Below are 17,199 nucleotides of genomic sequence, written 5' to 3'. Positions count from 1 at the left end.
CAACAGTTGCCTATGGAGGTTCGAGCATGTTTAACTCTAGATGTTAGGGAGTTTCCATCAGTTAGATATGTTTATGTCTAGATTTTTTTATTTCTGTAAATCATAAGGCTTATCTTAAACTCATTGTAATTTTTATTTTATGGAATAAATAAGGGGGCGCTGCTCCTCCTCGAGTTTGGGGTTCTTTGCCAAAAAAAATCTTGCTTTTGATATTTAGGAGCTAGTATCCCAATTTTTAGATTCTTTTCAATTCCTTTCCATGTTAAATTGCTAATGACCAGTCTTACTATATAGACTTGAACATGCTAGATCCATTTCAGGACGCTGGCTTGTGTGCAGTTAGAATCTTCAAAGTGGGCTAGATAAGATAATCACCTTTTGATGGTACAGTACAAATTTTGATTCTATAGTTTGATGAAAAGAGAGGTTAATTTATCTCTTAAAGGGATGGATAGGCTGAAATAAAATATGAATAAACTATTGAAAAAAGCAAGTACGAAATTTGTTCCTAATCAACCAAAAGGGCTCCATTAGAATGTTTAATTTTTCCCCTTTCTTTCCTCTAGGCGGGTGGTAAATGAAATCTTTGAGAGAGATATTAACATTAGACAAAAATTGGTTTCTATTTTACTTTTTTCTGATTATTTGGTGATGTAAACCACTTACTGTTAATAAATCTGCTCAAAAGTATCTTAGGGTTTTTAATTAGGGTGCGTTTGGTTCTACAGAATTGGAATTGAATTGGAATTGGAATTCTATAGAATTAGAATTCTAGGAATTGGAATTCCAAAATGTTGGAATTCTTTTGTTCGGGAAATGCATAGAATTGATACAGAATTCATTTGGAATTCTAAATTCTTTGTTCATGGTAAATCCAGTGAAATAATCTGATATTAATCACATGGTTCATGGTTGCACAAGTGAAGTCAGTCCCTGCAAGAGAGCTTTTTCAACCTTTTGCAAAGAATGCTGAAGATCATATATTCTCACAACTTGCTGATATATTTAAGGGTCTAGTTGTCTATCGACACCAAACAAACATCAAGCCATATACAACATGTTTTGCACCTTTAAGTTGCAAACTCAGAGACCTGAAAGCAAGATTCAAATGATAAAAGCAAATTACCTCACAATCCACCTAAAGAAAGTATAGGTCATGATCAGTCCAGCAAAAATATAAAAGTCAACAATCACATGTTTACAAGCAGAATGGACATTCTTATGCCACCATCATTATTTGGACCATCATCTTCCATTCCATCTTCCTCATCTTCATTTTCCATTTCATCTTCATCTTCATCATCAATCTCATTGTTGTACTCTTCGCATCTCAGCATCAACCTCATCCAAGGATCATTTGGTTCTTCTACTCGAATAAGATTATGAAGGATGGCGCATGCATTAATTATCATGACATCAGTATTGATATCAAAAAAAGATGCATCTCTCAAAATGGCCCATCGCTTCTTGAACAAACCAAATGTCCTTTCAATCACATTTCGAGCAATCGAGTGCAATTCTCCTCCCATTCACTGCATTTTCCCCCCCAAGACGTAGATATCTTACAGTTACATGTCTTCTGATTCCAGGCTAATCTATGCGGGGCTGCTGTTTCTTCTCCCTCTGCTAAGGACTTAAAAGCAGACGGGAAACGCAATGTGGTGTACAAACCTACGGCCAAGCTCGTCTCCAAGACAACAGTTTCTGTCTTGGCAAATATGGTCAGCATTCAATATTCACACCATTGGAATTACAGGGCTGCCAACTTCCCCTCTCCCTGTCTGTGCATGTGTGAGGATCATGGCATAACTCTAAACTGCATCATAAATGTATTACAAGTTAGTCATTTAGATCTATGTTAGCATTCTCCAGAAATCTATCTTGACAAGCATGGCTAGTGAAACTATTCTTTTAAATTCTTGTCCATCTGTGGAGTCCGGACTTAGTTATATATTGGTGTAAGCTAATGGTCCCATCAATAGCGAGAAGATGGCACTAACCTGTAATTAAACATGATAGGCTGAGGAATTACTAGGATAGGAGATGTTTAAACGCCAGAAGCAGAGGCAATTAAGGAGTACTACTAGTTAGTATTGGGAATCAAGCTAAAAGCAAGAGATAGAAAATCAAGAGATGAATAAAATGATAGTACTAGTAGTATTATTAGTTTACTTCCAACCAAAGGTGGTTTTTCCAAAAGCCTCATAATCAATAAAAAAATGCCCAAGTACCCAAAGAAATGCGGTAAGCAGATCATTTTACAGTTCAAAGAAGCAATCTTGATTCTTAGAAGTACAAACATCAATATAAATTTCTTCTGCAACTCCACATGTAAGAGAAAGAAAGAAATGTTTAGAGCAACAATAATCAAATTGAAAGACGTAAACACACAAATATATTGGATGAGATATAATTCACTATAATAGATTTTTTCCACAACATCAGCATCACCTTCTACTTTCTACATTTATTTAATTGCAAGGTAAACTGACAAATTTTAGCAGCTAACTTGTACATAAGTACTCTCAAATCCTAAACATTCAGGCATTATTCCGAAAAGGTTCCAAGCCAAACTTTGACTAATTAACTAAGACTCAAACAAACAAGACACTCGAAACCAAAGACCAACTTGTTCTTTTGTTCACATAACAGTGTAAATTATAAGCTTAATATAATAATAATAACCGTATAGAATCAATACCACAAATTATCAAAAAAAAACCCCTAAAAAAATGTTTAATTGGCAAAAATTAAATTTTGATGTTACCTTCGTAAGCTCTAAATCCATCTGGAAAATCTGGAATAGTAGGGAGAGAGGAATTAGCGATCCAGGAGAGGAAGGATGAGAGAATGCACGGTGACGACAAATGTGGGCAACACCAGGCCAGCGGAGGTGGAGGCACAAGTCAACACAAAGAGGGGAAGGAAAAGACTGATAGAAACTAATTGGAACCCCATAATTTCAACTTGAGTTGTGCAAAAGGCAGGGAGTGGGGCATGGAGGGGTAGAGGCGGCAGCAAAAGTGCCTCTATCAGCGTAATTGGAGGAGGAGGCGGCGGCGACGAAGAATGCTCCATCAGAGCTTCTGATATGGCGATCGATAATTGAAAGGGAAGGAGAGAGGTTTGCGTTTTTTCCATCCGTTTTATAGTTGACCCATTTTTGAGTTTTTACTCGTACAAGACCCGCGTGTCGACCCGATTAGGAATTCAGCTATGGAATTGGAATTAGAATTCTTTTGGTCCGGCAAAGAATTGAGATTGTGGAATTGGAACCTCTTGGAATTAGAATTCAATGCTAATTCTATGGAAAATGCAGCGTCCAAACACAAGAATTAGAATTGGGGTTCCAATTCCAATTCTAAACCCCAATTCTATGGAAAACCAAACGCACCCTAGAGTAATCGTCAAAGTTTTTGTTAGTATTCTATTTATTTTTCTTATCTTTCAAGTCTGCATTTCTTTTGGAGCAATTTTGCTTTTTAAATAGTTTTCTTGTGTCATTATTTTCCATTTTCTTTTCTTTTTCCTCAAATTATGCATTTTTAGCAGATTCATGTTTTAAATGGCTTTTTTTGTTTAATTATTTTACCTTTTCCCATTTTCTTCTCTGTTTCTTAGATAAACAGAGGACATGGAATGAAGAATATTTACACCAACAATGAAATGATAAATAATAGCGAAACTACCCAAAACAAAAGAGATTTAGTGAGTTACCTCAGAAGCTAAAAGAACTTCTTGTAGATGGTGATACATAAAAGCTTAATAGACGTAGACATGACTTCACAATTCATCCTTCGCCGACGTATCCATGTAATATTTCTTAGTCTATATGCTATTAACTCTAATAAAGTAGAGAGGATTTGGAAGCTATTATTGCAAATAGACCTGTAAAAACTTTAATCGATAATTCTTCTATTGAGTGGATGCGCGAAAAGTTTGAACCTAATAGTTCAGCTATTGTAAAATCATTAAGTAGCAAATCTTGCACTTTACATGTGGTCTAGCTAAAATTAAAGGTACGAAGCCAAAATACAAGTGCCATTTCCTAATTCAGGTGAACAAAGTAAACAACAGCGCATGTATCAATAGAGATCCAGGACCTGCAACATTTGGTGGGCTATTGAGGGATGGACAAGGTGTTTGGTAAAATGGACACACGGGCAGCATTGATAAAAGTACCACTATTGAAATGCAGCTGCAGAGCATTAGAGAGGGTCTAGGGATTTCAAAGAACAATGGAATGAGTGGCACCAAGATAGAAATCCACAACTTGGACTCATTGCTTTATAATTTGCCCAAGTGCTGATCTAAATAAAGGAATACAAATGCTTGTAAAAGATTGTCAAGAATTATTGAGGCTGGTTGGAGGCACTTTTGAATTTGCCCTTCTTTTTTAGAAATGCTGCCGCAAATTTGTTCACGGAAAAGATAAATTAATATTTGCTTTATAATTTGTCCGTGGAATACAAAATTGAAACTACAATCCTCATTAGTTCTTTTTCATTCAATGCCAAATCAAATAGTGTTTTCCATTGTTCAACTGTAGTAGAGAGGGACATTTGTGTTTCATTTACAAATTGAGATTCCTATTAAGGTAAATGTGCTTCTTTTTTTTTTTTTGGCTTCAATTGGCAACTTTCTCAAAAATTTTATGCTAAATCAAGGTTTATGAACAAAAATACGAATGTACAGGGAAAAATAAAACAAAAAGTAGACTGAATGAAAAAGAATAAGAATCATTTACTCTTGGTGATTTTAATTCGTACAAAGACTATCGCAAAATAAGCCTTGGCAAAGTTTCTACAACCAATAACAAAGACCTTTCCTAACCGGCAAACCACGTGACCCCTCAAGAGTCGGACAACAATAAATAAATAAATAAATAAAGACCAATAGATTCTTCTGTTCTCTAACCTCACCCAGCCAAGGCATTAAGTAAAGGTTCTCATCTTTGCAAACAGCCTAATTCTCATTCAATATCCTGAACATAATAAATGAATAAAACTCCTCAACTATTACACCACAAAGTGACAAATTGCACCAATAAGATCCTAATACTTTCTTTTGCAACACTAATTGAAACCCCAAAATAATTTTTAGGCCAACCTAAGAATAGGGAAACCTATTCTTAAAATCATGATTAGTTAATTCGAAATTAGGGTTCATATCTACCCCTATCACTACTCTCATCCTTCACCATCCATCCAACATTGACAAAATCGTGTATGAACTATGTGAAAATGACATGCAGTTTCTATTTATTATGCTTGAAATCAACAAAAATAGAGCAAATTTCAATTTATAGATACCCAAAAGCATACCTTTTAGTAATAAAGTAGTGTCATCAGGTGATTACTTTAAACCAGCAACCTATCTCTACAAACTGTGAATTTCACTTTGTCAGTTTCACCGGCGTCACATCTTTCCTTCTTCTCAGTGGCATGAATTTCTCTCCTCTCCTTCTCATAGCGTTTCCAAGCTGCTATGCTTCCTATTTGAAGAGCGCAACTTTTGAATCTATTTTTCTTTTTAAATTTTTTTTTGTTTTAAATAGTGGACCTTTTTTTTAACGGCGTTTACATCTATTTCCTCATTTTTCACTTTCTTTTCTATTGCCCTAAACGACAATATTCTTTTAAAGTGGTTGCTGGCTTAATCTAAACCATCAGTCTACCAACTTTAAATTCAAGCCATAAAATTGTGTCAACTGGAAAGTGCCTCAGATTGAGAGAGTTTCGGATCCATGAATGAACAACTAGGTAAGAAATAGAACAAAGGAACAACCAAAGACACATAGAAGTTTGAAATTAGCCCCAAGCAAAGAGACATATAGTATTAGGGTTGTGAATTACCTATCTTAAAGCTTACTTAAGGATATTTTCTTAGGATTTAATGCTACTAATTCTGCTTGTTATCCCCTCTTCAAATCTTCTTGAGTCCCGTCCAATCCTCTCGTTGATGCTTAAGATGTCCAACCAGCTTGTACTAAGTATTTTGTAATACTGAGCGAATGTATCCTTATATTATATAAGATTGAGTTTTGGTCAAATAGGGGGTTGAATTTCAATCGCATGATAGGGGTTTTTTGGGAATGTGGGATGTTGTGTGGTTTTCTTAAAACTTTTGGTACAACTGAGGGAAGCATGTATTTGGTTATGTTTACCGAAATATCCTTATTTTGGTACATTAAAAGTTTTGATTTATATAGGCATCTGGGTATTTCTGGAAGATAAAATTATTTTGTAACCATTTTTGCACCGTGTACAACTCATATATGCTTATATGTTGGTATAATTACTGGAATGGTATTATAGATACATTTAATTTAATTGTGGCTTTTATTGTGCAATTAAAACAAAGACATGTTGCTATAACTACTCGTTTGAGGTTATTTCTTTGTTTGAAACAACTTGGCTGATCGTTTCCCAACTCATATGAGCTCACGTCTAAAACAACCCATTCCTTTTCCCATTTACATCTAATTAAATAGCCAAAAACATGGGTATTGAATGAATAAACGGCTGAGCATCGTTATGGTTGTTTCAATGCTTCCCCTTTCACCTTCTTCAGTTTCTCCCCTTTCGGCTTCTGGAATTGGGATATTTTTTGCAGCCTTTATACTAAACATCTCGGAATGGTTTTCAGCCGCAGCTATTCGTGGTGGTTTAGCTTGAGATTAGATTTGTTCCTCAATTTTGTTGTTTATGTGGGTGGTTCTTGTGGTTTGTAGCATCAATGTGTGGTCAGATCCTAAATTTGAAACTTTGGTTGTGTAGTTTAGCTGCAAGATAAAGATTTTTGCACAGACCCTTTCGGCTTCTGGAATTGGGATATTTTTTGCAGCCTTTATACTAAACATCTCGGAATGGTTTTCAGCCGCAGCTATTCGTGGTGGTTTAGCTTGAGATTAGATTTGTTCCTCAATTTTGTTGTTTATGTGGGTGGTTCTTGTGGTTTGTAGCATCAATGTGTGGTCAGATCCTAAATTTGAAACTTTGGTTGTGTAGTTTAGCTGCAAGATAAAGATTTTTGGACAGAATCGGTGTCCTCTGAGATTTAACTGGTTTGCTTATAATGATAGGTTCGGAGCAACTTTAAGAAAAAACTTTCCAGGAGGTATTTGGAACAAGGTCAGCTTTCTAGGGTACTCTAGCTTACTACATTAATCCGGTCATGGTGTGTTTTCTGCTATATGAAATAAGAGATTCACTTCCTCTTTCCTTTTGGGAATAGCCAGTAGCAGGACAGAAATCCATCGATGTAAGGCAGGGCAGGAGAACGACTAGGATCTTATAGAGTTTTTGGCTTTCAAGCATTTTCCTCGCTCGTTTTGTTAGAGAAAGTGAATGGTTTGCTTGATGAGGGAAGAGATGAGCTAGCTATTTGCTTTCTTAGAAAACTAAGCGACTAATTTACTGTTGAGAGGTCAGAAATTCCTACAACAAACTCTTTCTTTTTCTTTTAGTGACATAGTGAACCTTCTTGCTAAATAAGTAGCCAACAGGGAATATCCCTTTAATGGGAATACGGCTACCTGCCTTTCTTCCTACGCTGGCTAAGCAAATTAGTCCTCAACTAAAAAAGGAAGGTTCTACCAGGGTTGGGGTTAGCCATTCCTGTTAGCCTTGATGAGCTCCTCTTTGCTTTTAGGTAACTGTAGTCACTTGCTAATTGATTATAAAGGTAAGCTTATTCACCTTGACTTGTTTTTATAGTTTACACACTTTTGTATTGGCGCTTTTTACTTTATGTAGGATGAATCTGATTAATTTCCTGAATCACCAGCAGTTGACTTTGGGCATTGAGTCCTTACTCCTTTCGACAAGAGCGCTTGCTTCTATGACACCATCGCCGGTACCGGCTGCTCCTCCGCACCATGTCCTGGATATGCCATTTAACATTTGTACAGCAAACACGTTTTACATAAAATATCAAACTCCAGCTTCTTTAACTATTTCTTCTCAAATTATCTCTCTAATTATAGGCACCAAACACTCGCGCGATGCGCGAGCACTCCCCCCTAGTATTAATTATACTAGAATGATGTCCTGAATTGTGTATAAGTGGTCTGAATTCATTTATGTCGGTATTTTGAGAGATTGGGATGATGGGATCTATGAGAACTTGTAAACCTTTTGAAAGTTTAAAATTTTGAAAGCTTTGAAGATTTTTTCAAAGATTTTTAGAAAACTCTTACCAAGGATGGAAATACTTTCTTTTCAAGAGAGAGAAACTCTCTTTGGAGAGAGAATCCATTGTACGACTTATTTTTGGTCTAGGCATCAATAGAAAAAAAACTATTTTAAAATTCAGCAGACAAAGAAAAAAAATTAGGGAATGAAAATGCTAATTGCAAAGACATATGAAATAGATGAATTCAACAAATTAGCCTAAAATAAAATCTAAATACAAGGAGAAAAAAATATCATTGAACATGAAAGAAAGTGTACAGTTAAGAATAAGATGGAGAGCAGTTAAGATTGAGAATATAGAGAAATAAAACGAAGAATCATGGGATTCAGGATTTTAGGATTTGCTTTCTTCTCCAATATACTGGAATTGCTCAATTCCTGTGGCATCAACAAATTTGTTAATTCTAGCGCTCAGTAATGGGGATTACTTTGTTGATTGGGTCGACGTGATGATAAATTTATACGGTCACAATATACCCTATGCATTTATTGGGTAACTAATATAACATTTGTCCCTGTACTTAATTTCTTAATTCATGCTTTATTTTAAAAGGCCTCATTCAGGGAGTGGAACACCCAGTTGCTATAATTCTTGTCTATGTATATGCAGAGGAAAACCATAAATGTGAACATGCACGGCAAACTATGAGCGCTAGGGCGCTAACTCGAAAAAAATTTTATTATGGGGAAAAAATTAAAGACGTTTCTTGTTCATAAAATCATATTCACCTCTCAAGAAGGTGCTTATTAATTTCCACAATCTGCCCATGTATGCTAATGCTAGTGAAAAATGATTTCTAGTTCAGGTCACTGTTGAAAATGATTTCATAAAAGGGAAAACACTGCAATTAGAGGTAAATTAGTGACACGAAATGGTTTTCTTTTTACTAAAACAAAAAAAAAAGGTACAAAATATCTGAAGGTTTTAATTAAGCAGATATTGCGGGCGGTAAGTATAACTTAAAGAAAGATAAACGCAGTGATCAGTACATAGAATTTACTCAATTAAAAGTTTCCTCTTTTCATTTTACTCATTTTAGTAAATGTACTCCAGATGACAAAATTTGTGTGTCCTAACTACGTTACCTACTGTATGAGCTGTAAACTATTTCTTTACTAGTATACAACCTCTGACTTAGACGCTCATGTAAAGTATTCCATCATCTGGTAACAGGAGTTCCCAGAGGCTCAATTCGTCAATAGACCAAGTTTCTATGTTGTCTCCCAATTCGGAAGGTTGCCAGTAGCTTCATTCACCATCTTTACAAGAGTGACCTACAAAGATATCAGTAGATATAAACAAGGTAAGAAATCAACCACAGTTCAACATAAAGCTTTTCAGCTATTTAAAATTAAGTATGATGGATCATACTAGCAACCATGCCTACAATGCACTCCAACCATATGCATTCAGATCCAGGATAACACTTGAAACAATCATCAGATGTCTCTGAGACTTAGTTTGCATTAAGAGAGAAATCTGATCCAGACAAATTGCCTGTTTGTATGACGCAAGCATTACTACTTTTTATTCATCAAAGCTAAGATTAAGACATTTTTAGATTTATATTTCTAATATCCAATCAACCATGTGACAAAAGGGTAGATGGTCAAGGAAATATTAAGTCCTCTTATTACAGAGGTAATGCATGTTAAAGGGAAGACAAATGGTGATGCATGCATGTAAATCCATGCCAATTGGCAATCGCTTCATATCAGAAAACTCAACAAACAAAGACATGAGTACTGACATGTTATAAAACGCCCTTCCTATCTCTCAATCTATGTTCAAAAGACTAGGATCCGTGATAGGTTAGTGGAGATAGATTAAACCTTCAGTTGTTCCTTGGACAAAAATTAACAGTGCAACTGGAGCCGGAAAGAAGAATGTTCAATGTTTCATGGAGCTAGAAGCCAGGTTGCAAGAGTAATCTCCAGTTCATGACTTAGCTGGCAGTAAGCAGCCTTTGCCCTTCTATTCTAGATGGATTCTCTTCTTCATCCCTTTTTCAACCAGATTATGCACATTATAACAAGAGCTAGCCAAAAGGAACTTTTAGTATTTTGAAGGGCTTTTTGAAGCTTATCTGTCTCAAACCATCTTTTAAATTTTACACGCATCCATCCCCAGCACAGGCTCCCTGCCTCCCATCTTAGAATACACCCTTCTACGAGCAGTATTAGGTTTTTCACTTAACAACTAAGCTAATGTTGGGATTTCACCTTTAAAAGCAAGAAACAGGCAACAAAGTAAATTTTTATTTTATATTTTATCTGTATACAATAAGCCTGCATGATTAGACATGGCCAAATTGCTATTCGACTTCACATGATTCTGACTTTCATTACATCACTGATGTGAAATATATCTTATTTTCATTTTCAATTATTTTTAGGAATAGTCTTGGTCATATGTTTCATATTCCATCACCACATTCTGACCAGCAATGTCTAGCCTGCTTAACTTTGTAATACATATAACTCAGGAAGCAGTCAAACTCCATTCAGCGTTAATGAAGGCTCCCCTCTCCATGACACAAGAAAGCCATAATATAAGTGGTAAGACAGAAAAGAAAAGGACTACAATAATACCAAAGTCCTATATTATCTAGAATGGAGAATAGGACCTTCGCTCTGCCTGCTTTGACACCACTCCATGTATAAACCCATAAACTTGTATTTCAAAAGGAAAATACCCACTAACTATAACCAGACTTAAGCCAGTCCAGACCTTCAACACCGATGAAAGACAAGACAAGGATATCTAGGAGGCAATAAAATCAAATGAAAAGAAGGACAGGTCAACAGAAGAATATCTAGGAGGCAATAAAATCAAATGAAAAGGTAATACATAATTATTCACCAAATACCCAAAAAAATAATAAAACAACTAAATTAATAAATAAAGTGAGTAAGTAGAAATAAAAGATATAAACTGAAATTAAAATTAGAGGCAATGTGAACAAAGTAAACACAAACAAAAGTGGCTAAAAAGATGTAACAATACAAAGCAAAGCATCTCGCTCAGCTGTTTCATGAAACTAATTGCTCAAAATTCCATGGCCAATGAGAATTGACACAATCCTATTTCGTGATCATCCCTTTTGGTTGCCAAGATTCTGTTTTTAGCACATCATACACGTCCACAACACTATGATAGCACATCATAGTTTGAAGGAAAATGAACCAATCCTCTCTATCTTCTCTCAATTCTCAAATTCTTATAAACATTCTCTCTCCAACTCTCTTGTAAATTATTATTCCATCAATAAAGAAGTTTCAAGTACAACTTTGAAGTTTTGAAGTTTGCCTCCATCTAAGCTTACTTTATCATCTTTCTATGCACTTTAATTATCTAGGGTATTAGTGGTATCAGAGCCATGGCAGGCTAAAGCTGCCATCGGAGGTTAGCCATATTCAATCTCTTATAATAGATTGAAACCACCATAGAGTTTCAGCGTGAAAGCTGATCAGTATTATGTTCATATGCAGAAGCATATACATTGTTGTCAACTATATGCATATGATAATTCTATTCATTGACCTACGCATATCAAGAGGCACCTCAAGATTGTGTTATTTGTTGTGTCAGCCTCTGTTTCAATGAGTCTAATGATGCAATAACCAGCTTGACTATCATATTTGTCATACATGATCAATTAGTTGTATTTTTGAAAACATCAAAACAATACTTTCACCAAAGTCAGGTTCTCCGTGGCACATACATTTATCAAGATGATCTCATCAGTTTTAGGTGTGTTCAAACAAATGGAGATAGAAGTAGTTCTACTAGCTTTGTAACCACTATTATCTGGCGTTATGATCTTATATTCAGGTCCCATCCAAATATTGCTAACCATTTCCAGCTTCTTGCCTTATGTATCTGAACCTGCTTTCTCAAGACAGTACAAAAAGCCCTTAGGAATAAGGTTGCAAATAAAACAAAGTCAATTTGGTACTGTTCTTTGTTAATATGTTCCCATTACAAATTCAAGTTAGCTTCTTAAGAACTATTTCCCTGATATGGACATGGATGAATGATCCTCAAATTGGCAAATATAACAGGATCAGACTCTCACAACTTTTTAGCTATTATATGAATGTAAAAACTAAAATGAAAAGCATAAAACCTCAAACAAATAATAAAATGTAAAGCAGTATGAGTTTACTGGTATAAAGTTCTTTCTAGGTCAAGGAAAAACTGATTAGCAGAAATTGGAATGAATGAGGTCATAGTAAAAGAACTCAAAGTGATAGCCTATATAGGCTTGATCTCTGCACAACTATAACTTGTCCACTTTGGTGACTGACGGTATAGAGTAAATTATGCACTTACTCATATATTTGCACCTGCTTGTGCACCGCTACATATCCCTAATCAACTTATGTGATTCGACAAACATTAGCAGTTTCAGGCACTGTCTATAGTTTGGTAACAAGAAAAAAAATCTTGCTATAAAGTGGCTTGATTAGGCTGTCAAATTGGAAGCAATGCCAACTGCGTCCCAGCTGGCAAGCACTGGAAGTTGAGGAATAAGATTAGGTGCTCCTAGCCAGCAGGTTATGCACATACTTAACTCCAATCCCAGTATTATGTACTTAACAGAATGACTTGACATGGCGAAATACTGTTTACTTGAGATAATTACACAGTGTGTATGATAGCTTAATTTGAACATCATAAGGGCAAGAGCTTTGAGTCATTTAAACATTTACCTATAAGACCTCTGCCGTTCTCCTAAAACTACCTATCATGCTTGAGCATAACTCGGTTCTCTCGTAAACGCATATTATATTCCTTTCTAAATAGTGCAGAACAAGCTTTCTGCATTAAGTTTCAGCCTTGATTCTGTACTTAAAGATTTCTATTTTAGGACTTCAAGTACATAATTCAGTTAAAATTAAAACTGAAAGCTAAAAACAAACACAGTAGCTAGTGAAAGATGGGGAAGATGAGTAATACATGCCAGAAATTAAATGGAGAAACATTAATCAAGCAAAAGGATTAAAGTCTGCTTGCAAACTCATCAGTTGATTAAATTGTGGAGCCCAAGACCTACCACACTCTCAGGAACACCAGGTGGAGGCAAGGAGATATTTTTTGGTGGAGGACCAGTGAGATGTGACCTTTTGTCAAATCTCCACTCTCCAATTTTTCCATATGTCAGCTCACCCTGCACGCATCATGTTCGAGAATTTTTATAATACAGGAAAATAAATAGCATTTTTCATAGTACATCGAAAAGAAAAAACCAAGCCTCAGGAATTAAAAAAAAAATGCAATTAACAGTAAAAGAAAAGGATGTTATTATAGAAGCATCAGTCTCAGCTGTAAACTTCACCTTCATGTTGTAGTCACAACCGTAAGTGTAATGGAGGATAAACTTGTTCCTGGTTTCTAGATCCCATGGTGGCTGAAAGATTAATACAAATGGATCAATTACGAATACTTTCTACTAACACTACCCCCAATTTGACGAATCATAATTCAATCAAAGCTAGTAGAAAGTACAGATTTGGAAACCTGTAACATGAAGTCTTTCCAAAGAATATGCTGCACACCATGCAAAGCAGAGGCTACAGCGTATGCATACCTTCACGAGAGAGAGAGAGAGAGAATGAGGAGGAGGAAAAGAGAATGTGTCAAGAGTGATCATATAACTAAAGCCCAAAATATCCCAATCAAGTGCATCAAAAACTATTTTATAGAGGCCTGCTCACATTTCTAGTACCCATCCAAAAGTTTTGTCAGTCTCAGCATCATTTTTCATCCTCAAGGAAACATTCATCCACGTAGGTGAAATTTTCTCCAGCAAATCCTGAACAATTTGCCTAGATGTCAGTAAATTTTGTGCGGCCAAGAAAAGAAATGAAACTGAAACTAAGAAACAGGCATCAGAAGAACATCATAGCGTCCACCATGTATGATCAGGAACATATGCCATAAAAGACTTCTAGAGCTAACAGAAATGGTTATCCCACGGAGGACAATTTCATCCAGGACGTTGCAATACTCCAGGATTTACCTTTTTAATTATGACAGGAGAATTTCCAATTGGATCAACATTACTAACAGGGCCACTCTCCTCAGGGAAAAACTTTCTGATGATGTGCTCATTTTCAGTAGGTTTGATGTAGAAAAAGGGGAACGCAGCTGGAAATTCATGATGAGCCAGATTGGGCAGTGGATTTAGAAATATATGATCTGGCTCTGCCATAAGTATGTATCTGCCAAGAAAAATATAATATTACAATAATGAAGAATCTGACAGTCACTGATTAAAGCAAGGGCAACTCACTCTTCATCAATGGTAGCCTTCTCAAGCCATTGCACAAATGCCCATGGTCTATTAAGAACGACATAACCCTGCACACATGAAAGAAGAAAGTACTAATTAAGTAATACTGGAATATTCTGATAAAAACGAATGTGGAATTTTCATAAATGCCACAGCTAGCATACCAAAAGCAAAAGAAATAGAAAAGAAAATGGGGAATATTTACGCGAAGAGACAGTACTTAAAGTCTATAACAGCATATGACAATGGCAATCATAATAAGAGTAATATTTCAGTTTCAACATTCCTTTAATGCAGTTACAAAGTTCATTATCAATATTAGGTCTTGAACACACATATTTTGGCAGATTCTTCTTCTAGAGCAAGACAGTTTCTTTTAGAGCTTTAAACTTTCTAGTGGAGATTTGTACTGGCATTCTACAAGAAATTGAAGGTGAAACTACAAAGAATGCATTAAAATAAAGAGGTATGCAAATTACATAGTTATGGTAGTTTAAAATTTCATGCTAGAGGGCATGTGCAACCACAATTTGGTGGGTTTTTGTAAGTTTTCTTTTTTCTTATCATGAGTTCACACTGGAAAATCTAGACTAAACACGAAAACAATAAATTCATCCATGCAAAAGAAAAATCCTATGACTGCTCAAATATGTTAAACCCTCAACCCTGAAGTGCTAATTATGGTGCCATATTTTAATACTTGAATGTGTGTAAAATGTTTTCTGAGTAATTAATTAACCAACAGAACAAAATATGTAGGTGACGTTTGTAAGGTGAATCATAATGAACTCACAAGAACCTAAAACTGACTTCCAGTAACAGTTTACTCCCAACTGAGTTTCCAATACCGATTGAAACGTACTCCCACTTCCAATACATTAATGTAAAACAAAGCCATTATCTTCATATGTTGTTCTATGCTATAATCAATACTTTATTCCATGTCTTTTCATGCAAGTACCAAAGTACTTATGCAACAGTAGATTCAATGTTAAAAAACAGGGGGGTCAATTATCTTAAGATCCTTTTTGCTGTTATAGGTACTTACTTAAGTTTGGGGCGATGGGCGCAAAAGCAAAAAACGTCTTTTGCAAACATAAATACTACAATAACAGAAGACAGGTGTAACCAGAAGGCAAAAATGGAGAAGTCCCAAGAAATGGTTGCTCACCTGATCTAAACCTTTGGGAAGAGGATCCACAACAAATGTAGGAATCTCGTCCATTAAATTGTCAGGACTTCCTGAATGCAAAATCCGAGTAAACTTACCCATCTCAGATCCAGGTAAATCCTTCTTCTTCTTGTACCAGTAGTACATTATGCGACACTGCCATTTACTATAAGGAGCATCAGTTGCCGTTAATGCAACATGAAAAAGCAACCTTTCCTTCTTTACTTTTCGTGCATACAGAGGCATCTGAATGACAGGATCAATCAGGGATGGAGTCTCCCGAGTACTAACAGTCTGCTTTCCAGAACCCACTGCTCTGTAGTGAACGATTGTTATCAAATTATACGTCACAAAGAAAAATCCGAGAGATAAGAGAACCAAAAGAACCGGTGTTGCCCTTCCCATGTTTTCCCTTCCAATTATAATTGGCTTATACAAAATCAGAACACAGATGAATCCAGAGTACTTTTCTCCAACACCCCCAACAAAAACAAAAGAAAGGCGGCTTGTTTAACCTAACTCCAATTCGACATAGAATTCTCTTCTCCAACAGGGCCCCGATGAAGTAATTAAGCAGCTTACATAATTTAACTCCCCCAATCACTGCAATAAAGCCTAATGCTATACAAATTACAGACACTCAGACCCCTTTTCTTCTGATTCTCAATTATACACACGAAAAATCAGCCAGAATTCAGGCTCTCTATTGTCAATCTGCATAGTAGAGAGAGAGAGAGAGAGAGAGAGACGGAGAGACAGATACGTATCAAATTAGGTTCAGCAAGTTAAAACCAAACTCTATAACATGATTGAAACAAGATAACCTGCCACATATCTAAACAAAATAACAATAATTTTCTTTTAACATGAATTATCGAAAGACCAAACATCATAGCATCATTTGAGGAATTGCAAATAAACATCTCATGATTGGGTGAAAATCACACTGACTAAACTAATCAGATTCTTTTGTCCACCTAATGCTGCAAAATCACATAATTCCTATAACCCTTATACTTCAAAATCCCATACACATTTACTATAGCAGACATTTAGTTTTGAATACATTTTAGCCATAAAATTTGATGTTTTAAGAGATGGTCAAGTTTTAATTTACCTGGAGAGACGAGATGTTTAAGCTCAGAAAAAAACCATGCAGAAATTGGGCGAAGAAACAAAAAGAAGCCGAGAAAAATATATATGAAACAAAGAACAGAAGATGCTAAAGTAAGAAAAGGACAAAAGGGATTTCACAGAAGTGAACGAAAGGTATGACAAGGAAAACAGCAGCAGTAGAAGAATCCCTATGATTTCGACTTTCCCTGGCAAGTTGGTGGATTCAAGACGCAAGGTATGAAAGCAAGTGTACCATTTTTATTGTCATGTATGAAAATAATTTTACAAATATTGCACTCCCTGAATTTAAACAATTTCCCATACTAACACCTCAATTTATATATATATATATATATATATATATATATGAGTAAATTTTATATATACTGTCAGTGAATATATTATATATATATATGAT

General features: G+C 35.5%; 1 protein-coding gene and 1 long non-coding RNA gene across 2 annotated transcripts; both read right to left on the bottom strand.

Moving 5' to 3' along the window:
* Positions 1–986: 986 nt before the first annotated feature.
* On the bottom strand, positions 987–5,537 carry LOC113762497. The gene is made up of 2 exons (XR_003467205.1): positions 5,325–5,537; positions 987–1,816 (listed from the first exon to the last, which is right to left on the bottom strand). It is a non-coding gene; the product is annotated as an uncharacterized LOC113762497 (long non-coding RNA).
* Positions 5,538–9,191: 3,654 nt separating this feature from the next.
* LOC113762359 (hydroxyproline O-arabinosyltransferase 3-like) lies at positions 9,192–16,995 on the bottom strand. Its single transcript, XM_027305775.1, has 9 exons — positions 16,783–16,995; positions 15,666–16,379; positions 14,495–14,562; positions 14,222–14,423; positions 13,917–14,014; positions 13,720–13,789; positions 13,538–13,609; positions 13,256–13,369; positions 9,192–9,470 (listed from the first exon to the last, which is right to left on the bottom strand). Exons 2-9 carry the CDS (start codon positions 16,068–16,070, stop codon positions 9,408–9,410), a joined length of 1,092 nt encoding a protein of 363 aa, XP_027161576.1. The 5' UTR covers positions 16,071–16,379; positions 16,783–16,995; the 3' UTR covers positions 9,192–9,407.
* Between the last annotated feature and the right edge of the window lie 204 nt (positions 16,996–17,199).

This window comes from Coffea eugenioides, chromosome 2 (assembly GCF_003713205.1).
Source record: "Coffea eugenioides isolate CCC68of chromosome 2, Ceug_1.0, whole genome shotgun sequence".
NCBI lineage: Eukaryota > Viridiplantae > Streptophyta > Magnoliopsida > Gentianales > Rubiaceae > Coffea > Coffea eugenioides.
Note: the sequence above shows the minus strand (reverse complement) of the source record. Positions and strands in the feature narration are given on the sequence as shown.

Excerpts from the sequence above, each read along its gene's own strand:
- LOC113762359 (XM_027305775.1), bottom strand. The coding sequence starts at position 16,070 with ATGGGAAGGGCAACACCGGTTCTTTTGGTTCTCTTATCTCTCGGATTT. Across the intron at positions 14,015-14,221 it reads CTCCTGTCATAATTAAAAAG|GATTTGCTGGAGAAAATTTC; the intron begins GTAAATCCTGGA and ends CAAATTGTTCAG. Across the intron at positions 13,790-13,916 it reads TTTGGATGGGTACTAGAAAT|GTATGCATACGCTGTAGCCT; the intron begins GTGAGCAGGCCT and ends TCTCTCGTGAAG.